General features: G+C 60.4%; 1 protein-coding gene across 12 annotated transcripts in view; it reads left to right on the top strand.

Annotated features, from left to right (window-relative positions):
* The window catches only part of TNS1 (tensin 1), a 283441-nt gene that overhangs the window by 140863 nt on the left and 120762 nt on the right, over positions 1-21816 (top strand). For 11 of the 12 annotated variants that reach the window (XM_030579739.1, XM_030579741.1, XM_030579742.1 and 8 more), the window contains 6 exons: positions 3580-3629; positions 5371-5542; positions 8929-8979; positions 11168-11290; positions 14264-14328; positions 17949-18032. In XM_030579739.1, the coding sequence (XP_030435599.1) occupies positions 3580-3629; positions 5371-5542; positions 8929-8979; positions 11168-11290; positions 14264-14328; positions 17949-18032 (545 nt within the window). Of the gene's footprint in view, positions 1-3579; positions 3630-5320; positions 5543-8928; positions 8980-11167; positions 11291-14263; positions 14329-17948; positions 18033-21816 lie in introns of all 12 variants that reach the window. The other variant, XM_030579749.1, reaches the window with a different exon arrangement.

Genomic DNA, 21816 nt, shown 5'->3' with positions numbered 1-21816 from the left:
CCGGTGCCTCTCTGCTTCAGGAAGTGTGTTGTTGCTCTCGCTGTCTGTCTTTGGGCTGGATCCTGCCGGGGGTCGCCCTCTGAAGCCTCGAAGGGGACACCCACACTGCGAAGACAAAGCCGCGATGCCGACGGAACCTGAGGCTCGGTGCCGCAGGTTTTTCTTTGCCGTGTGGAGGTCGGCGAGGGGGAGCGAGGCGGGTGTGTGGAGGTAGGACAGCCCGGTAGCTGCCCAGCCCCCTGATGCTCTGCAGGAGACCATGCCGAAATCCGGGTCCGTGCCCAGCCCCCTTCTGGATTCACTGCGGGATTCTGGCAGGCCGTCGCCTGGTGGAATCCCAGCATCCCGGCAGTGTCCACCTGATTGCCATGCGTTGGTTGGATCCCGTCCGTGCTGCAGCCAGCTGCCGGCCGACTCGTGCTAGCGGGATTTGAGCTAGCCGTGTGGAGGTCGCGCCTCTGGCGGAGCCTCGGGCTAGCCATCCGAGCCTGGACGCGGGGAGTCGGGTGAGCCTGAGCTCCAGCCTGGGAGGCTCACAGCCAGCTGCAGTGTAGACACAGCCGAAAGGAGTGAGTTTGGACTGGGAGGAAGCCCTGCGAGTGGATTTATCTCCGCAGCGAGCTCCCAGAGGCTGAGCTGTCAAGAGCCACAGACTAGTAATAAGAATGGACGCAAAGTCCTTGGGCACGTGGAACTGCAGGCTCAAGACTAGCGAGCATGGCCCCGGCGGTCGCTCTGTGTCGAAAAGGCATTTCTCACGGAGAAAGGTGAAGCTCTCGGCTGTCACTCGCAGGGGGTGCTTGGACAGAGGGATCGGGAGCAGAAATGGCTCCCAGGGAGACCACTGAGGGCTTGACCGATCTGTCTCATCTTGCAAGGTAAATTTCCCGCAAACGGGGGCCGAGGAAGGAGATTGTGGCTGTGATGTCCAGCATTGCCCTACCTGCTGCCCCTGAAGCCCACGGTAAAACTGCCCTTGTTGTCTTCGGCCAAACACAGTCCTCTGGAAACTCCCCCATGTCCCCCTCCGCGTACAGCCCCTGGGGGGGAATGAGCCTCCCTCAGTGACAGCTGATCAAACCATTGCAAAGGTGATGTGCAGCGTGCATGCTAGGTCTCCTTTGCTCTCGTTTGGGATGATATTTTCCTCTGCAGTGGCCCTGGGGATGTGGGGTGGCTAAGGGATGCCTTTAAAGGGGCTGATCCTCCTGAAAATGTCCCAGCGGGATGTGCATGTGTGCAGCCAAGCAGGAACCCCCACCCTAAAAATTGTCCTAGGTAGATCCTAAACCAGGCCTCTCCAGTGTGCGGTGTAGGTTGGCTCCTTGGCCAGACCTACCAGAGGCTTCCCACTGCGTGTCCTCTTGGGGGACTCCCAGTCGGTGGCGCTCTTCTCTCGGAGTCAGTACTGAACTAATGCGGTGGCAGGTGCCCAAACTCCTGCAGTTTCACCCTGGTACAGGATCCTTCGTCATTTCATGTCCTAAGCCGTTGTGTGCCGGGCATTGTTTTAAACCGCTGCCACACTCCACCCCAGCCGCAGCTGCATTTCCGCAGGGGGTGTAGCGACTCTTGGCTCTCTAGGGCCGGAGCCTCAGCTGTGTCCAGTGGCATCGCTCCGAGAAGGAGCCAGCCAAGGAACTGGTCTGTGGTTTGCGCAGTGTTGTGGGGCCCTCCATGAGGTCAGATTTTACTACTTAAGTGAGATGAGCCTTTAAAGGACTTGTTGCTGATGGCTGGAGATCCTAAAACAAATGAGGTGTGAACGCGCAGAGGGGTTTTTGGAAACCCCACTCTGTTTTTCAGCTGAGGTCATGAAGTCACCCAACAAACAGGCTGCGGATGGGATTCATGAGACTGGGGATCATGTGTAAATAGACGCTTCCTGCCTTGAGAACTCAAACATTTCCTCTGGCAAGCCAAGCCAAGGCAAACGCTGGCTGCTCACGCAGCCTTGATTGTTAGGTAGCAAACGTGTCCTGCTGGTGATACAGACCTGGCCTCTGCTCGGTGGACACTAGCCCCCCGTCTGGTACAGAGGTGCTGGGCTGGACTCCAGAGGGCCAGCACAGGGGCTTGGAGCGCACACAGTTCTATGCAACTGGCGTGGCTGAGACTAGGGAAACTCATGACATTAATTGATCCATGTGAGTTTCACCTGGAAATATATCAGGAAAAAAAGAGGGGAGGTTTTCAATGCCCCTTCCTCTCATCTGGCCTACAATAGCTACAGGGCACTGAGAGATGGACGTAACCCTTCGGAAGCCGGCTGGATCTTAGATACAAGGCACCTGCTAATGGCTGCGGGGGCGGGTTGTTGGCCTGCAGGAGGCGCTAGCATGAGTAGGTTTCCTATAGTGGTGACCTGGGGAAAGGATGTGCGAGAGCAAGGTCCCATGGCCGGAAAGGCTCAGCGATCTCTGCTCTCCACGTGGCCCACCTCAGCGCTGACCAGCAGACAGGACGCAGCTTGGCTGGAGTAGATTTGTTGCCAAGAAGGCCAACAGCATATTGGGCTGCATTAGTAGGAGCGTTGCTGGCAGATCGAGGGACGTGATCATTCCCCTCTATTCGGCGCCAGTGAGGCCACATCTGGAGTAGTGTGTTCAGTTTTGGGCCCCCACTACAGAAAGGATGTGAACAAATTGGAGAGAGTCCAGCAGAGGGCAACAAAAATGATTAGGGGGCTGGAGCACATGACTTATGAGGAGAGGCTGAGGGAACTGGGGTTATTTAGTCTGCAGAAGAGAAGAGTGAGGGGGGATTTGATAGCTGCTTTCAACTACCTGAAAGGGGGTTCCAAAGAGGATGGATCTAGACTGTTCTCAGTGGTGGCAGATAACAGAACAAGGAGTAATGGTCTCAAGTTGCAGTGGGGGAGGTTTAGGTTGGATATTCAGAAACACTATTTCACTAGGAGGGTGGTGAAGCACTGGCATGGGTGACCTAGGGAGGTGGTGGAATCTCCTTCCTTAGAGGTTTTTAAGGTCAGGCTTGACAAAGCCCTGACTGGGATGATTTAGTTGGGAATTGGTCCTGCTTTGAGCAGGGGGTTGGACTAGATACCTCCTGAGGTCCCTTCCAACCCTGATATTCTATGATTCTATGATTTGCAGAAGGAGCAAGGGATGCACTCCCAGGCTGGCTGTGGGTGCTGTGTGGATAGGGGGTGGGAAGGGGTTGCAGCTGTGTTGAGGAGGGGTAGGAGAGGGATCAGGGGTTTGGGAAGGGGTGGGGTGCTTTATAGGATGGGACGGAAGGTGGAGGAGCAGAGGTGAAGTGTATAGAGTACAGGGAAGGGCTGACAGAGGACAGGTTCTCCCGACCGGGTAAATTTTGGAGACTTTGAAATGGTTTCCCACCCTAAATTGGCCAAAAAGGCAAAACCTCCGAAATGTTCAAGCCCCAACTAGCCCGGCTGCTAGTGATTTGCTGTGGGTGGAGGGGGGAAAGCAGGTGTTAGCTCTGAGATCTGTGTGGTCAGAGATACCGTTCCCTGTGCTGTGATCTCTGCTGTTTGTTTCACTCTCCGATGAACCCCCACGGTGGTAACTTTGCTCTTCTCTCCCTTTTCTTTAGGAATCCACAAAATCCTCCAAAAGTGCCCAGCCACGAGGCAGACCTTCCAGGTACGACCCCTGTGATTGCCCCCCAGCACCATGCCATGGGCAGAGAGTTCCTCCCCGGTGAGGAGAGTCGCCCTGGCCTCATTCCCTCCCCAGCAGCGCAAGATCAGTGTGGACAGGGCTTGTTACTGTTCCATCAACTCAGTCTCGTGTTTAAAAACAGAATCTGGAACTCGGCCTCCTCCTGCCGTTGTCTGTCTGGTGCCGTGGTTTGTGACTGTATCAGTATCATAGAATCACAGAATATCAGGGTCAGAAGGGACCTCAGAAGGTATCTAGTCCAACCCCTGGCTCAAAGCAGGACCAATCCCCAACTAAATCACCCCAGGACTTTGTCCAGCCTGACCTTAAAAACGTCTAAGGATGGAGAATGGAAGCCCGAAGTCTTGAGGTTATAACCAGATGCCAGCCCAGCTCCTCCAATTAACCAGAGCTCTCACACGGTGCTAGGGGGCGCTGTGCTGCCTGGGGGGATATCCCAGTAGGGGGCGCTCTCCCCTCCGAATGGTTCCCACGGGATTGAGCTGCAGGAGCAGGAGCAGGACCAGAATCTCCCCCTTTTCCCCACCAGACTAAGCCCAGCCCTTGCCCCCTCCTTCGAATGCTCCAGGCCGATCGCCATCTTGGCGTCTCTCCGCTGTGTACTTCAGCCCCTGTCCTGTAGTGCGCGGAGCTCGTTCAGCTTCCAGGGAAGGCAGTGGGAAGGAGGGATGCTCAGCGCCTGGCAGGGTGGGGCCCGTTTCTGGGGTCCTTGTGGGCTCACCCATACCTCAGGTGCCCCTTTCTTCATCTCCTCTGTCTCCACGGGACGCCTGTGGTCTCCAACCCTCACCCCCGGCTTAGAAACGCTGTGTATCCTTTAGGGGCACCTCTGCATCCTTGCAGGGCAGAGCATCGCTCCCCAGGCGGGTGTAGGCTGCCTTGGCAACTGTCTCCCTCAGGCTTATCTAGGACCCCACAGCCTGTTTGCTTGGTCCATGGCCAGATGCCAGGAGAGAGGGAGGCCCATTGAGCGTGTTCCCACCAGGCTTCACCTGGACTTCACTGATTATTGTGTGTAACTGAGATAAGCTCCCAGAGATATGGATCTGGTTGCCAAAAGGCAACAATGGGAGAATGTAACAAATGGTACTTGGAGATGGAGATGGGATGGTCTGGACAAGGTGGGGCCTGGGTCAGCACAGGAAGGATCTCTTCACCCGTGGGGCCTTGTAGGCCGCTCACCGCTAGCTACCCACTGGTGTCAGGCTGGGTGGTTGGGAGGGTTAGCTCTGGACGCGGTTTCCAGGAGCCGGGCTGGCTCTGCCACTTCCTGCTATGGTCAGTGGCCATTTGGACAGCTGCACTCAGAGCCACCAGCTGCACCAAGAGCACGTGGCTGGGTGCAGAGGCTGGCATGGCAATTGGTCCCGTCTCTGTGCCAGTGTAGCTGGTGTCCAGAGTAGGGGATGGACACCCCCACAGCTAAATTCCTTTGCTAGAGCTGCCATGGGAGTCCCGACTTGTCCTCCCTCGCTCCAGCCACTCGACCTCCCCATGTCCGTACCTTGCCCAGCCCATCTGTGGATCAGGGATGACGATAATTAGCGCACGGGTCTTAATTACCTACCCAGTTTGCAGTCGGCGGGTGAAGGAGGGTGCTGCGGGAACGCCACCTTGTTTGGGTTCCAGATCTCTAGACCTTCGCCCCGCAGGCCCGTAGCGCCCTGCTGGGCCCTGAGCTGGCTGCTTCTTGTTGGCCCAGGAGCGTGAGTGTGGCCCAGACCATGGAGGACACCTGCGAGCTGGACCTGGTGTACATCACCGAGCGGATCATCGCCGTCTCCTACCCCAGCTCGGCCGAGGAGCAGAACTTCCGCAGCAACCTCAAGGAGGTGGCCCAGATGCTCAAGTCCAAGCATGGAGATAACTACCTGGTAAGAGACACTGCCCCGCTCCCCACCGGCGGGTGGCTGGCTGGAGGGCCTGGGGAGGATGTGGAACTGACTGGGAGAGGAAGCTATAGGGGCTGGGATCCAGAATTCCCGGGGTTGCCAAGCCATCCACCTCCCTGCAGCGTGGGGAAGGTCCTAGCACCATGTTCCAGCATCAGATGGGGACTCGGGAATCTCAGGAGGGTGTGAAATGGATGCCCAGATTCCAAGATCGATACATTCATGGTCATGAGGGTCCATTAAGAATATAAGAACTTCCATTCTGCATCAGACCAACGGTCCATCTAGCCAGGATCCTGTCTCTGACAGTAGCCAGTGCCAGGTGCTTCAGAGGGAGGGAACAGAACAGGGCAATTAGCGAGTGACCCATCCCCTGTCATCCAGTCCCAGTGTCTGATAGTCAGAGGTTTAGGGACACCCAGACCATGGAGTGGTGTCCCTGATCATCTTGGCTAATAGCCATTGATGGACCCATCCTCTGTGAGCTTATCTCATTCTTTTTTGAACCCAGTTATGTTTTTGGCCTTCACAACATCCCCTGGCAAGGAGTTCCACAGGTTGTCTGTGCGTTGTGTGAAGAAATACTTCCTTATGATTGCTTTAAACCTGCTGCCTATTAATTTCATCAGGTGATCCCTGGTTCTTGTGTTATGTGAAGGGGTAAATGACACTTCCCTATTCACTTTTTCCACACCAGTCATGATTTTATAGACCGCTACCATATCCCCCCTAAGTTGTCTCTTTTCTAAGATGGACAGGCCTAGTCTTTTTAATTTCTCCTCATATGGAAGCTGTTCCATCCCCCTAATAATTTTTGTTGCCCTTCCGAATCCTACCTTTTCCAATTTGAATGTATCTTTTTTTAGATGGGGCAACCAGAACTGCAGGCAGCATTCAAGGTGTGGGTATACCACGGATTTAGATAGTGACATTCTGATATTTTCTATCTTACTATCTATCCCTTTCCTAATGGTTCCTAACATTGTTCGCTTTTTTGATGGCCGCTGCACATTGAGTGGATGTTTTCAGAGAACTATCCACAATGACTCCAAGATCTCTTTCTTGGGTGGTAACAGCTAATTTAGGCCCCATCATTTTGTATGTATAGTTGGGATTATGTTTTCCAATGTGCATTACTTTGCATTTATCAACGCTGTATTTCATCTGCCATTTTCTTGCCCAGTCACCCAGTTTCATGAAAACTGTTTGTTTGTAACTCTTCACAATCTGCTTTGGACTTAACTGTCCTGAGTAATTTCGTATCATCTGCCAACTTTGCCACTCTTTCTTGGCCCCCTTTTCCAGATCATTTATGAGTATGTGGAGCAGCAGAGGTCCCAGTACAGATCCTCGAGGGACCCCACTGTTTGCCTCTTTCCACTGTGAAAACGGAGCGTTCTGATCATCCAGTCCAGGGGGTCTCTGCCTTCTCTCATAGAGGGATCCTGCTCCTGTCCAGCTGGGACATGCCTCCCATTTTGGCAGAGGCAAGGGCGGGTTTGTCACATCACCTGTTTGTGAGCCCACTCTGGGGCTCTGACCCCAGGCTCTAGTCTGAGCTCTGGTTGACGCCCCAGATCTAATCCGATCTCCTGGGTCATGCCAGCTGTGGCATGCACCCAGCCATCCAGCTGTGTGGTCATTCTTGCGGCAGTCACTGAGGGTCGTGCATTGACTGTGACAGACCTGTCCACCTCTGCCTGCCCAAGAGAGAGACCCTGGAGCTGGGCAGCAGTCCCCACCTCCTCTCTGACACAGGAGCAGAGATTCCCCTGGAGCTCCGTGCACCCGGTCACATCACCGGCTGCGTGACGCCCCGGGCCAGGCAGCCATAACGCTCGCAGCCACTTTGCTGAGCTCCAGGGGGGCGGTGGCCATGGCTCTGCGGTGTGCAGGTGCTGCTCCCTACTGCGGGTCAGGCCCAGCCCCGGGGTCCCCACCTGGCGCACAGGCAGAACGAGGGGGCTGTATCTGCCCTGCAGGCTGGAGGGGAGAGTTGTGTTCGTGATTTTGCAGTGATATGGGTGTGGGGTCTTGCTCTCAGCCCAGACACTTGGGGGAGGTACCCTGCTGGGCTGAAGCAGCTCAGCGCTGCTAGTTCAGGGGGGGCAGCGTGGGTCTCTTGAGTGTCCCGGGGCACCAACAAAATCCCCACTAGTTGCCCCTTCTCCACTGCATCAAGGCCCAGCTCCCTGCCTTGCCTTCTGGCCCTGCATTATCTCACCCTGCTCTGAACCGAAGAGCTGCAAGATCTTGCTGCTGTGACTCCATCCTTCCTTAGGCCCTGCCGAATGTCCAGGGCCGGGTCTCTGTGGTGTGGCTGCGGGGGCGGGGGGGGCGGGGGGTGTCGCTGGGGCTGGGGCTGTGCGATGTGGCCGGGGGGCGCTGTCGCTGGGAGTGGGAGTGGGACCAGGTCTGTGCCGTGTGACCGGAGGGGGGGCCGTCACTGGGTCTGGGTCTGTGTGGTGTGGCCGGGGGGGCGGGGGGGGGCGTCGCTGGGGCTGGGGCTGTGCGATGTGGCCGGGGGGCGCTGTCACTGGGAGTGGGAGTGGGACCAGGTCTGTGCCGTGTGACCGGAGGGGGGGCCGTCGCTGGGTCTGGGTCTGTGTGGTGTGGCCGGGGGGGCGGGGGGTGTTGCTGGGGCTGGGGCTGTGCGATGTGGCCGGGGGGCGCTGTCACTGGGAGTGGGAGTGGGACCAGGTCTGTGCCGTGTGACCGGAGGGGGGGCCGTCGCTGGGTCTGGGTCTGTGTGGTGTGGCCGGGGGGGGCTGAGGCTGGGGTCAGGTCTGTGAGGTGTGGCCAGGGGGTGCTGGGGCCAGGGCCGGGCTGTGCGGTGTGCCTGGAGGGGGCTGGGGCTGGGGCTGGGGCTGGGGCCGGGTCTATGTGGTGTGGCCGGGGGGCATTGGGGCTGGGGCCGGGGCCGGGTCTGTGTGATGTGGCTGGGGGGGGCTGGGGCTGGGGCCGGGGCCGGGTCTGTGTGATGTGGCTGGGGGGGGCTGGGGCTGGGGCCGGGGCCGGGTCTATGTGATGTGGCTGGGGGGTGCTGGGGCTGGGGCAGGGGCCGGGGCCGGGTCTGTGTGATGTGGCTGGGGGGTGCTGGGGCTGGGGCTAAGGCCGGGTCTGTGTGGTGTGGCCGGGGGGCGCTGGGGCTGGGGCTAAGGCCGGGTCTGTGTGGTGTGGCCGGGGGGTGCTGGGGCTGGGGCTAAGGCCGGGTCTATGTGATGTGGCTGGGGGGCGCTGGGGCTGGGGCTGAGGCCGGGTCTGTGCAGTGTGGGTTGGGGGTGCTACACTCTGTCGCTGGGGCTGAGGCCGAGGGGTCCTTGCTCCACTGTTGCTCGTATTCTGACCCTTTTTTCTCCTCTCCGAAGCTTTTCAATCTGTCCGAGCGCAGACATGACATCAGCAAGCTGCACTCCAGGGTAAGTGCGCCCGGCCATGGGGGGGGCTCTGGGCGCCATTGAGGGCTGGGGGCGGAGAGGTTTCTGCCCCAGGAGGAGCTGGAGTCGGGCAGGGGGGCTGGAGGGGAAGGATCCTGGGGGTTTCGCTCTCTCCTGCAGTGGTGCACAGAGCTCTGGGGGGGTTGTTTTGCCCCCCGGGGGCACAGGTCACGAGGCAGGAGTGTTCCCACCCATAAGCAATGAGTTTGGCAGGTCCCTGCCCAGCGCCCAATGGCCCACGTCACCAGAGCCCCGTCCCGGACAGCCCCAGAGGAGAGGCCAAGGGTCGTGGAAATGGAGCACCCCTCTGAGCCCCACAGGGGGTCCCCCAAGGCAGGGGAGGCCCTGGGCGGTGAGGCCTGCCCCCCTTTGGTGCCCAGAGAGCTCTCTTCCCCCTTCCCCAGCCCCAGAACCGAAGGTGGGGCCTGGCTAAATGAAAATCTCTGCAGTGACGAACCCCAGGTCACTGGTGCCCCCGCGGGTGTGACGGGGGCTACAGACGTGCCAGGGAATCCCGACGCCGGCAGACCCGCTGACAAGGAACGGCCTTTCCTGGCAGCCCCACCGAGCCTGTGCGAGCCGGGCGCCTCTCAGCCTGCAGCGTCACGGGTGCAGTTCTCCGTGGCGTCTCGGCTCTGGGGAGCCATCTTATGACTCCCAGCCAAGCCCAGGGGCTGCCAGCTGCAATGGGCCCGGCCCTGATCCCAGCAAATCTTTGGAAGCTGGTGGAACGACTGTGGCTGGGATGAGAGTGGGGCCTGGACTCCAGAGCCCCAGGGTGCGTCGGGGGCTGCTAGTGGGGAAAGGGGACTCCCAGAAGGACCTGCCAGCTGCGAGAGCATCCGTGTCGGGACGGGGCTGCTGCCAGCCCCTTGGATCCCCCACTGGCTGAGTGTTCCTGAGCCCCGTGGATGTGTTTTCTTTGTCCGCGAATCCCATCCTGCTCCTGCTGTCTCTGGCAGCCACACGGGCTGTGCAGGGACTGGGAGCCAGGCACACGCCGGGATCTTCCCGCCTGCCCCCCAGCGCCGGTCCCGGAGAGACGGCTAGCACGCCGCAAGCCCCGTCGGTGTGCCAGGCACTGGCGGGAGCAGTCGACAGCAGGTCGATAGCGCCAGGGCAGCGGGAACGGATGGGCCTGGGGGTCGTCTCCGGGGAGCAGAGAAACCAGCCCAGGCCAGGAGTCGCCTGGGTCTCTGCAGCTGGGTAGCACCAAGGAGGAGGGGAAAGTTGGGTGGGCCGGGGCTCGGGGGTGGGCTCCGGCCCCTTCACCTCCTGCCTTAGTGGGCCAGATCCAGAGGCTGCTGTCGGCAGCAGATTGCTGGATTGCTGCCTCAGATTGGCTCCCTTTGTGGTCAGTTTGAGCGGGCAGCCAAGGCCTGGACCATGCTCCCTTATCAACGGGCCTACCCGCTGGGTCGAACGGGAGGCAGAGCCCCCCAGCCCTGCCCTTGGGAGATACCCTGCCCCTGCCTTACGGGAGCTGGCAGGGTGGGGCCCTGGGTTTGGGGGTGGCTCCAGCCCCTGCCCCCTGCACTAGCAATCAGTCAGGGTGGCACACGGCCCCTCCCATGGTGCCATGCCTGTGCAAAGCAGGGATGCAGGCCAGGCTGGCGCTGGGCGCAATTAACCCCTTCCCATCCAGGTACCACACAGCCCACCCCTCCTCCCCCTAGGTCCTGGTTCAGCATTTCCCATTGCTGGCTTCATGCCCTCCCTCCGTCGCCGTCCCACATGTGCCCTTCCTCTCAGGCTGGGGGGGGCGATAAGGCCAGCCAGTGCAGCCGGGAGGGGGCTTTGCCATGGGGCTTGATGGCACCACACCAGAGCTGCTTTGGCCCCACAGTTTAGCCCAGGGCCCCGGGCAGCTGGCATGGTGCCCTCCCCTTCCTGCTGGGTACCAGGTGTGGTGGAGATACCTCAAGGCAAAGACCTGTTCTGCCCCTGGAAGGGAGTCTCCTGCATCTCCGAAGCAGCAGCCGCCTGAGTGGGTCTGCACACTCTGGGTCCCGCCCGGACAGGTTACCCGGTGGGCGGCAGCACCCGTGAGGCCAGGCTGCCATGAGGAGCCCTGGGCATCTACGGCATCTGGTAACCAAAAGCCCCAGAGGGGAGCCTTCATCTCCTCCAGCCTCCTCCTCCACCTCCCCCCTGTCTCTGCCCATCCCAGGTGCTGGATTTCGGGTGGCCCGACCTGCATACGCCTGCCCTGGAGAAGATCTGCAGCATCTGCAAGGCCATGGACACGTGGCTGAGCGCCGAGCCCCACAACGTGGTCGTGCTCCACAACAAGGTGAGCGGAGGGCAGGGCCTGTTCGCCAATGGCCTGGGCTGAGCGGCCTCGCTCCCGGCAGGGGGAGAGAAGCAGGGGGATGGTGTCTCGGGGGGCAGGGCACAGGGACACATGGGAGAGCAGCTGGGAGGGAGAGCAGGGCCCGGGGGAGATGGGGAGCACTTGGAACACTTCCCGGGAGGGCTGAACTAGGGAGAAGGGGAGAGATGGGGCGCAGGGGCAGGGGCAGGGCCGTGGCCCGTTAACATCACGGACTCAAAGGAAAGAGCTCCACGGCCAGCCCAGTGCCCCCCTGGGAAGCCCCACCCAGCCTTCAGCGCCAGCAGAGACTGAGTCGGGATCGCACGTGTCACCCCCGTCGGCATTCCCAGCTCAGCTGAATGGAGCCCGGTCCTCCCGGCGGGATCAGATTTGTGCTCAGCGTCTGTCTGAGTCGCTGCCTGGTGCAACGAGCTTGAAACTCCTGGGTTCACTGGGTCCTTGGGATCAGACCCTGCCACGGTCACCTCCTGTGTCAGATCCTATGCCACCCCCTTGTGTGTGCGCTGGTTGCCTTTGACCCACCCCAGAGGTGGCTGCAGTTCAGTGGTGCTGTACGTCTAGAGCTGGCAAGGTGCTTGGGGAGGAAAGAGGTACAGACGAGATGCTACAGAAAGAGAAATTTAACCCACAACTTTTCACCCTCCGCTGAAATGCAGCCACCTCTGGGGTGGGACGTGGCAGCTGTTTAACAGCACTCAGGGACAGTGGATAGGCCCAGCAAGTGAAGAAGGATCGTATGCGGGCATGGCTTCTCATGGGCCCTGGAGCAGATTTCACAGGTCCTGCAAATCAGGAGGACGAACAGGTCCTTTTGCCACCAGTCAAAGGAGAATCCATCCCTAGTGGGCGATGTAAACGCACAGACGTGGGCTCATTTCACATTCCAACCACCCCAAGGGAGTTGACTCTGTTGGAGAAAAACTCAGTTCTCGCTTTTTGTTTGGGTGCAGCAAAATTAAATACTTTATTTTAACTTTAGCAATTGCAATAGAGGGAGGGAGTGCCCTAGGACACTGGGTCACCCCAGCCCTGGACAGGTCTCTCCACAGGTAAACAATTACAGCCAGCATTTATACCTTTGTTACAGACAATAACAAGCAATAATACAGACAATAATGAGCAACAGCTGCATTTTGTTTATACATAGGCTATTTTGCTATTTTATTTTTTTTACTTCTGGGCGCCAGTGTATATATTTGATTATTAGTGCAAGGTTGTGATAACTTTTTACACAGTTTTTTTCTACTTGCCTCACACTATTCTCGCTTCTACAAGTGTCACGTCATTAGGGTTACTGTTAGCCTAACTTTTGCTAACAGACTGACATGCATTAAGATCCCCTACAAATCCTTGCCAATTCTTTCCCTACTTCCACCCCCCCCTTTTGTACTTTTAGTACAACAGATATTTTTAAATTTTTATTTGCATTAAGCTATGGATTTTTGATTTTATATTAGATGTTTTAATTTTAGGGATTTTTATTGGATGTAATGACAATGCATAATTAGCATGGACATGAAAGGTATTACTATTATTATGTTTTTTACAACAACAATAACATAATTTTAACTAACTAACAACAATGCACGTAATAGTATTTTTCTAGCAATAATATGATGAGGTTGTACAGTTTTGATTACAAAGCATAATATATTATACTTAGTACATAAAATAGATATTTTATAAGCTGTATGAAAGGCATTTTTTTTAGCTTGATATATATTTTGAAGCAAATTCACATGCTTCAAAATCCCCTACAAATCCTTGTCAATTCTTTCCCTACTTCCACAACCCAAACCAGCCTCTTCTAGCCCAGGATCTTTGCTCTCCATCTCTGGAGCCTCCAAAGGGTCACATTTTTCCTTGCATCCAGCCCCCCCCAGCAAAGACCCTCGCTCTGACCTGCCTTGCAGCCAGGACAGATTTAGCAACCCCGGAGCATCGGCTTGGCCGACAGGAACAGCATCTCCTCTAGTGCTGAAGGCCCGATGCAGTGGGCCTGACCCTGCAGTCTCACGTGTCCGGGCCAGCTGAGGGCCTAGATAAAGCCACCACAGTCACAGGCAGAACATAAGCGACTCGTGCTGGAGAGGGCTCCCGAGATCCTCCCCTCTAAGAGCAAACGTGCACCACAGGCTGCAGCCTCTGGAGGGCGACATGGTCACCGGCGGCCGAGAGTGGCCCCTTGCACAGTTTAGCCACTCGTGAGGTTAACTTGACCACACACACGTTAGTGGGTCCCAGAGACAACCCGTGCCTCCTGGTAGTGGGGGAGAGGGGGGGAGGCACAACCCCGGAGTAGTTTGAGTCACGCCCCCCCGCCCGGCAGCGCCCCCCCTGCCCGGAAAGCAGCCACCCCTCCCAGCTGTTCCTCCTGCCTCAGGTGCAGCCCATGTGACCGAGCAATCGGGGGGCATGCCTGGCCCCCCACTCTTCACCTCTGGTCTAGAAGCTACGGGAGTGGGGGAACATGCAGGCAGTCAGGCATGACAACCCCCTCCGTGTGTGTGATACAGAATTAAGTATGCAAATCCAGGCACAACAATCCCACCCCTGTAAAAAGTTTCTGCGGGGTGTTATTCATCAGGCTGGCCAAATCCGAGATCCCAGCACCGATGCCTCGGATTTCTCTAGCGCCTCCCTTCCCTGGCGCATCGCTCTGGGCACTCCAGGCTGGAAATGTTGTGAACGTTTTGCTGGCTGCTGAAATGCAGCCACCTCTGGGGTGGATCGTGGTGGCTGGTTACCACGCCAGCAATGCAGCACTCCGGGCCGCTCTAAAGTCTGTTGAAATCAAGGGGAGTCTTTGCATTCAGTGAGTGTCGAATCAGGCCCTGCGCGAAGGACCCTGCCGCTGGCTGGCAGACTCTGGGATGTCTCTGGATGCCCCCTGGGATGCCCAACCCCCCTCTTTGTTCTGGTCTCTTGCAGGGAAACCGAGGCCGGATGGGAGTCGTGGTGGCCGCCTACATGCACTACAGCAACATTTCAGCCAGGTGAGAGGAACCTGGCGTGTGGGAAGGGTGGGGCACCTGGAGCAGCACCCCAGACGTCTCCTCCTGACCCTCTCCCCAAAGCCTTAGTGCCCCCGTGGAGATAACCAGCTGGGGACCCGCCTTTCGGAGCCTGATTCAGGAAGACGCCGCGTCTCTTCAGCGTCCTCCCCCTTCCCAGCAGTGGTGATGGTGCCTTTAGCCCAGCCCCCGCTTCTGGGCTGGGGTCTGGGCACTGGTGCCCATCCCCTCTTCCTCCTGGGGCGTGGGGGACCATTGGCAGCTTCTCGGCTCCTGGCATCTCCCTGGCCCGGCCCGGGGGGACCGTCCTCCTGAACCAGCCAGCTGAGAGGGCAGCGGATGGGGCAGACGAGGAGGGAGAAGAGGAGACCACCTCCTGGGGGGCAGGATAGGTAGGGGGCTGCAAATGGGATACAGGACCCTTGGCCTCCAGACTAGCACTTCAAACCCAGCCCGGTGAGAGGAGACGAGGGTCCCACTCCCCCAGCCGGCCCAGCGCCCTGGTGGCAGCAGGGAAAGGTGGCCAAGGGCTGACGGCCCCTCGGTTGGGGGCAGAATGGGGTGGTCGGGGGATGCTGCAGGACTGCAGCCTGCAGGGTTCCTGAGGCTGGGCATCGTGGGCTGGGCCTAGGCCTGGGCCTAGAGGAGGCTGCAGTGGCCATTCCAGGTCTGTGTCCATCCAACCAGCTCCGGCTTGTGTCCATAAATCCGGGGGCAGTTGGAGCTGCCTCCCCAAGCCGGGGTCTCCGGTGCGTCCCTGTGGAGACAGCAGCCGGGACCCGGGCAGCGCGTGTCGGGGGTGAGCTCTGGAGCCAGGGCAGGCGAAGGGTGGGGCAGGTTGGGACAGGGAGAGGCGCTCTGGGCAAACACCCCCCTCTCCCTCCATGACGCTGCCAGGGCACCTCAGCCCTGACCCACTGCACCCCCTGCTCATCCGGGCCTGGTGTACCCTCAGTCCCGACCTGCCCTGGGGTCTGCCCCAGCTCTGCTGGGGCCTCTCACTCCCGACCCGCCTGCTACTCCAGTCCTGGTTTCTCCTCCCGCACAGCTCTGCCGGTGCCCCTCACTCCCGACCCGCAGCCCCTGCTAGCCCAGCCCTGGGCTCCCCCACAGCTCTGCCGGTGCCCCTCACTCCCGACCCGCAGCCCCTGCTAGCCCAGCCCTGGGCTCCCCCACAGCTCTGCCGGTGCCCCTCACTCCCGACCCGCAGCCCCTGCTAGCCCAGCCCTGGGCTCCCCCACAGCTCTGCCGGTGCCCCTCACTCCTGACCCGCAGCCCCTGCTAGCCCAGCCCTGGGCTCCCCCACAGCTCTGCCGGTGCCCCTCACTCCCACCCTGCAGCCCCTGCTAGCCCAGCCCTGGGCCCCCACACAGCTCTGCCGGTGCCCCTCACTCCTGACCCGCAGCCCCTGCTAGCCCAGCCCTGGGCCCCCACACAGCTCTGCCGGTGCCCCTCACTCCCACCCCGCAGCCCCTGCTAGCCCAGCCCTGGGCTCCCCCACAGCTCTGCCGGTGCCCCTCACTCCCGACCCGCAGCCCCTGCTAGCCCAGCCCTGGGCTCCCCCACAGCTCTGCCGGTGCCCCTCACTCCTGACCCGCAGCCCCTGCTAGCCCAGCCCTGGGCTCCCCCCAGCTCTGCCGGTGCCCCTCACTCCTGACCCGCAGCCCCTGCTAGCCCAGCCCTGGGCCCCCACACAGCTCTGCCGGTGCCCCTCACTCCCGACCCGCAGCCCCTGCTAGCCCAGCCCTGGGCCCCCACACAGCTCTGCCGGTGCCCCTCACTCCCGACCCGCAGCCCCTGCTAGCCCAGCCCTGGGCCCCCACACAGCTCTGCCGGTGTCCCTCACTCCCACCCCGCAGCCCCTGCTAGCCCAGCCCTGGGCTCCCCCACAGCTCTGCCGGTGCCCCTCACTCCCGACCCGCAGCCCCTGCTAGCCCAGCCCTGGGCTCCCCCACAGCTCTGCTGGTGCCCCTCACTCCCGACCCGCAGCCCCTGCTAGCCCAGCCCTGGGCTCCCCCCAGCTCTGCCGGTGCCCCTCACTCCTGACCCGCAGCCCCTGCTAGCCCAGCCCTGGGCTCCCCCACAGCTCTGCCGGTGCCCCTCACTCCCATCCCACAGCCCCTGCTAGCCCAGCCCTGGGCCCCCACACAGCTCTGCCGGTGCCCCTCACTCCCACCCCGCAGCCCCTGCTAGCCCAGCCCTGGGCTCCCCCACAGCTCTGCCGGTGCCCCTCACTCCCACCCCGCAGCCCCTGCTAGCCCAGCCCTGGGCTCCCCCACAGCTCTGCCGGTGCCCCTCACTCCCGACCCGCAGCCCCTGCTAGCCCAGCCCTGGGCTCCCCCACAGCTCTGCCGGTGCCCCTCACTCCTGACCCGCAGCCCCTGCTAGCCCAGCCCTGGGCTCCCCCCAGCTCTGCCGGTGCCCCTCACTCCTGACCCGCAGCCCCTGCTAGCCCAGCCCTGGGCCCCCACACAGCTCTGCCGGTGCCCCTCACTCCCGACCCGCAGCCCCTGCTAGCCCAGCCCTGGGCCCCCACACAGCTCTGCGGTGTCCCTCACTCCCACCCCGCAGCCCCTGCTAGCCCAGCCCTGGGCTCCCCCACAGCTCTGCCGGTGCCCCTCACTCCCGACCCGCAGCCCCTGCTAGCCCAGCCCTGGGCTCCCCCACAGCTCTGCCGGTGCCCCTCACTCCCGACCCGCAGCCCCTGCTAGCCCAGCCCTGGGCTCCCCCACAGCTCTGCCGGTGCCCCTCACTCCCACCCCGCAGCCCCTGCTAGCCCAGCCCTGGGCCCCCACACAGCTCTGCCGGTGCCCCTCACTCCCGACCCGCAGCCCCTGCTAGCCCAGCCCTGGGCCCCCACACAGCTCTGCCGGTGCCCCTCACTCCCACCCCGCAGCCCCTGCTAGCCCAGCCCTGGGCTCCCCCACAGCTCTGCCGGTGCCCCTCACTCCCGACCCGCAGCCCCTGCTAGCCCAGCCCTGGGCTCCCCCACAGCTCTGCCGGTGCCCCTCACTCCTGACCCGCAGCCCCTGCTAGCCCAGCCCTGGGCTCCCCCACAGTTCTGCCGGTGCCCCTCACTCCCACCCCGCAGCCCCTGCTAGCCCAGCCCTGGGCTCCTCTGACACCCAGTTCTGCCGGTGCCCCTCACTCTCAACCTGCAGCCCCTGCTAGCCCAGCCCTGGGCTCCCACCAGCTCTGCTGATGCTCCTCACTCCCGACCTGCAGCCCCCTTGCTAGCCCAGCCCTGGGCCCCCCACAGCTCTGCTAACTCAATTCCTACCTGCAGCCCCCTGCTATTCAAGTCCCATCCTTGGTGCCAGCACAGCTCTGCGCATGCCCCCCTGCTGGGACCCAGAGCAGCTTCTGCTACCCCTGGGCTCTCCGTGTAGCCCTGCCAATGCACGTCACCGCTGACCCCAAACAAGCCCTGAGGGACTCCCACTGGCTCAGATAAAACCCGAAGGTCCTCAAAATGGCCCCAGTGGGCTCTCCGGCGCCTGCTGTTTATATATGTGTCGGGGCCATGCCCTCCCACGCACTCGGCCTCACTGCCGCCCAGAGCCCGCCCCGCCCCTCTGACCCTGTGCACCTTCCCCCCGCAGCGCGGACCAGGCCCTCGACAGGTTTGCCATGAAGAGGTTCTACGAGGACAAGGTGCTGCCAGTCGGGCAGCCCTCGCAGAAGAGGTGAGTCCTCCGGCTCCTCCCTCCCCAGCGGCCAGTCGGGTGACCAGACGCCCCGATTTTATAGGGACAGTCTAGATTTTGGGGTCTTTTTCTTATATAGGCTCCTATTACCCCCCACCTCCTGTTCTGGTTTTTCACACTTGCTGTCTGGGCACCTTAGTGGCCAGAGCTGTGAGCACTAGCCCGGGCCCCTCGGCGGTTTGCTTGGGCCTTTGGTGATGGAAATAAAGGTGGCGACTGAGCCGGTGTTTGATGGGCGTGTGGTGCCCGGACACGGTGGGTGTGGGCTGTGGATTCGGGTGGGAGAAGATGCCCCCTGGTGGCAGGACTCGGTGTGCCTGGTGTGTGGTGCATCAAACTGGGAGGGGGAGAAGCCCTCCAGCAGAGGTAGCTGGGTAAACTCTGGCCCCTCGCTGCAGGTTAGAGGGCTGAGAAGCAGGGCAAAGCAGGGGCAGGCTGCCTGGCCTAGATCCAGAAACTGGGCCCCTTCTGGCTCTGAATCTGCTCAGGACCCCGACCATAGGCAGGGGCTTGGACTCAGGGGCTTGATCGCCCCTGCCTGGCGGGCTGAGTTTGAGGTTCTGGGTCGGCTCTGTCCTTGCTTTAAAGGAAATATCAAGACCCCAAACGAGAGCGAGGAGCTGAGGCAGTGGGTATGGGGGGCTTGTCCTTTGTACCCTGGCTCCTGCACTCAGCCAGGATCTCAGGGTGGGGCCAGGGCCGGTGCTACCGTTAGGCGACCCTAGGCGGTCGCCTAGGGTGCCAGGATTCGTGGGGCGGCATTTTGTGTGCTCCCCATGGGGCGCGCGGGAGCTTCCGGTTCCACTCCCGTTGTGCCACCGAAGAAGGACCTTCTGCCGACGTGCCGCGGAAAACAGCGGCAGGCAATGGAGCAGCTCAGTGACTGCCGCTGTCGCCTGCAGCATTTCGGCGGAGGGTCCTTCTTTGGCGGCGCGATGGGAGCGGAACCGGAAGCTCCCGCGCGCCCCGTGGGAAGTGCACAAAATGCAGCCTCTCGAATTCTGCCTGGGTGGGGCTTTGCGTTCCCACAGCCACGGTGCCCAGGGGAAACTCTCCTGACACGGGCTTGGAGACGTGCCTCCTGCAGAGCAGCCTGGCCTGCCACGCGCCCTCCACGTGCCCCTTGCTCTGCCTGAGGCCTGGGCAGATTAATGGTGCGGAGCCGAGTTCGGGATTTGCTCAGCTAAGTCCCCAACCCAGAGGAACCTGGGTGAATGAATGCCCCACCCGCGGCACAGACAGCGGTTGGCTGCAGTGCAATGCGCGAGAAGCCAGCCCAGGACCCCTCCGGGCTGTCGGGAATTGAAGGTGCGTCCCAGGGAAGGGGACTTGCCTTGCACTGCAAATCGAGCTTCTTCGCTGAGCTTTGGTGCCCACGGCTCTAAGTGACCTGCACTAGGCCGACTCAACGGGCTGCAAACCGGCCTCCACTGAGCAGAGTAAACGCAGGAAAATGCTTCCTTTCTCCAAGCAGGATTTGTGCTGCCGGTCGTTGTCCAGCTCTGAGTATGGGGCATGTTTGCGTATCAAGTTATCTGCAGGGCATTATCCATATAAAGGCACAGAGGGGCTAAGGCAGCAGTTCGAGTGAACCCCTCACCCCCTTGCGCGGGCCCCGTTTGCACCGGCTCGGGATCGGGCCCTGTCTACCAAGCGGGAGTTGAGCTCTGTCAGTGGCTGCGGCTGAACTGGGGTTTCCTGGGCCGTGCCCTGTCAGGTCGGCCCTTGGCATTGTTCCTGCCAACACCCGGCCGGCGCGATCGGGGACTCGCTAAGGGCCCTGCTACTTCCACTTCCCGGGCGTGCCACGAGTGCTTCAATAGAGGAGCTGGCTGCCCATCAGATTACACGGGCCGGTTAAAGCCACAGGGCCAGCGCTGCCACCCGCCCTGAGTACCCAGTTGCTTCTGCCTTGAACCAAGCAGGGACCAGGCGCTGCCCAGTCATCTCGGATGGCGCCTGGTGCCGGCTGCTGCAGAGGATGGTGCAAGGCACCTGATAGTGGACAATTTTGGAACAACCCCTGAGGGAATTGCCCCCCTAAATACCCCTGGGCCATGCTGGCTCAGAAGCCGAGGCCAAGTGGCATTGTCCTCTCCTGTCCTGAAAGGGACCTGGCCCTGGGAGTGATTTCCTGGGGAGGCAGAGGCTTGCTCACACGCGGGGAGCCGGGAGGCTGGCCCGGGGGCAACTGGCTGGTATCAAAGTGATAGCAGCCCTCCGGGTAGGATGCCCCTGCTTGGCCCAGGTGGTGCAGGTCAGATGAATGGGGCAGTGCTCCCCCCAGGCCTCCATGCAGGACTCGTGGATATCAAACATGCCTTCCCCTCTGCTCCACCACGTGGCACCAGAGGCCTCCCGCTGCCCAGGCCGCTGTCCCAGTTCGTTGCTTCAAGGCGCTGGAGCTGCTGAACTGCAGCCAGAGGGAGGTTTTCCTGGTGCCGCAGGGAGATCCGTAGAACCAGAGGGAGATTTCGAGCCCGTCTCCTCGCCCACTGCTGCCTCTGCCTCCAGCTTTGCGCCCCTGGGCTTTCCCTTGCTCTCATGCCCTCGCACCTGGCCTAGAAACCAGAGCAGCCCCTGGGCAGGTGTGAACTTGGATTGGAATCCAGATTGGTCTGGCTGATGGGAGGAATCCAACCCCAGCTCAACACCTTGGGATCCGCACAGGGCAAGCGCCAGTGCCTGGACGCCCAGAACACCCAGCTGCTCACTGGGGCTGAGGGTTTGGGTGGAGGGCCCACGTCCTCCAAGGGATAAGGTGAAAGCAACAGGAGTTTGGTGCCTACATATCTTTGAGGATCTGGGCTGAGATGGTCCACGGAGGAAGCTTACGTTGCAGTTTGAAAGCTTGTGGGTTTCACAGGTTTCTCGCTCCCTCGATTTCCGCCTGTCCATCCTGGCACTCTTGGCCGAGCAGTTCTTCCCCAGTTTGGGTTACTGTGTCATGTCATGAGTGGCCCCGCTCCCGGAACCACTGTGAGGACGGGACCTCGTTAGATTTATTACATTGCTTGGGACTCTGAGCCATATCTAGTGTGAGCTGTGTGAGAGGGAAGGAGTTCTGCTCAGCTAGCTTACCTGGGCACAAGAACGTACCCCAGCAAGCCTGCACCGTCTCCCCGGCTAGCTGGTCTGTGCGTATGCAGGTCAACAGCAGCAGGTGACGCTGACGCGGCAAGTCAAGTTTGGATCCTGTTGGAGGCTTGGAGGAGATGACCCGTTCAGTGGACTAAGGCCCAGCTTTGAACTGCCAACAGTCTAGAAGGAGTTCTCCTCTGGCCAGTCAGACATTTCAGGCCAGGCTGTTCCACTTTGGAGAATTCAGTAGGGACACGTGGTCCCACCAGCCAACAGCCTCATGTTTTGTCAGTGTTGGGTAGGTCGCGAGGGCCAGCTGGACTGGGGGTGACCAGAACTGCACACAGCATTCAAGGTGCGGGTGTATCATGGATTTGGACAGTGGCATTATGATATCTCCTATCTTATTATCAGAGGGGTAGCTGTGTTAGTCTGTATCCACAAAAACAACGAGGAGTCCTTGTGGCACCTTAAAGACTAACAGATTTATTTGGGCATAAGCTTTCGTGGGTAAAAAACGCCACTTCTTCTGACGCATGGAGCGAAAATCACCGTGCATATTCGTAAATGGTCTGGAAAAAGGGGTGAACAGTGAAGTGGCAAAGTTTGCAGACGATACATAACTCCTTAAGATAGTGAAATCCAAAGCCGACTGTACAGAGTTACAAAGGGATCTCACCAA

The sequence above is a fragment of the Gopherus evgoodei genome, chromosome 11, assembly GCF_007399415.2.
Source record: "Gopherus evgoodei ecotype Sinaloan lineage chromosome 11, rGopEvg1_v1.p, whole genome shotgun sequence".
In the NCBI taxonomy this organism is placed as follows: Eukaryota; Metazoa; Chordata; order Testudines; family Testudinidae; genus Gopherus; species Gopherus evgoodei.
Note: the sequence above shows the minus strand (reverse complement) of the source record. Positions and strands in the feature narration are given on the sequence as shown.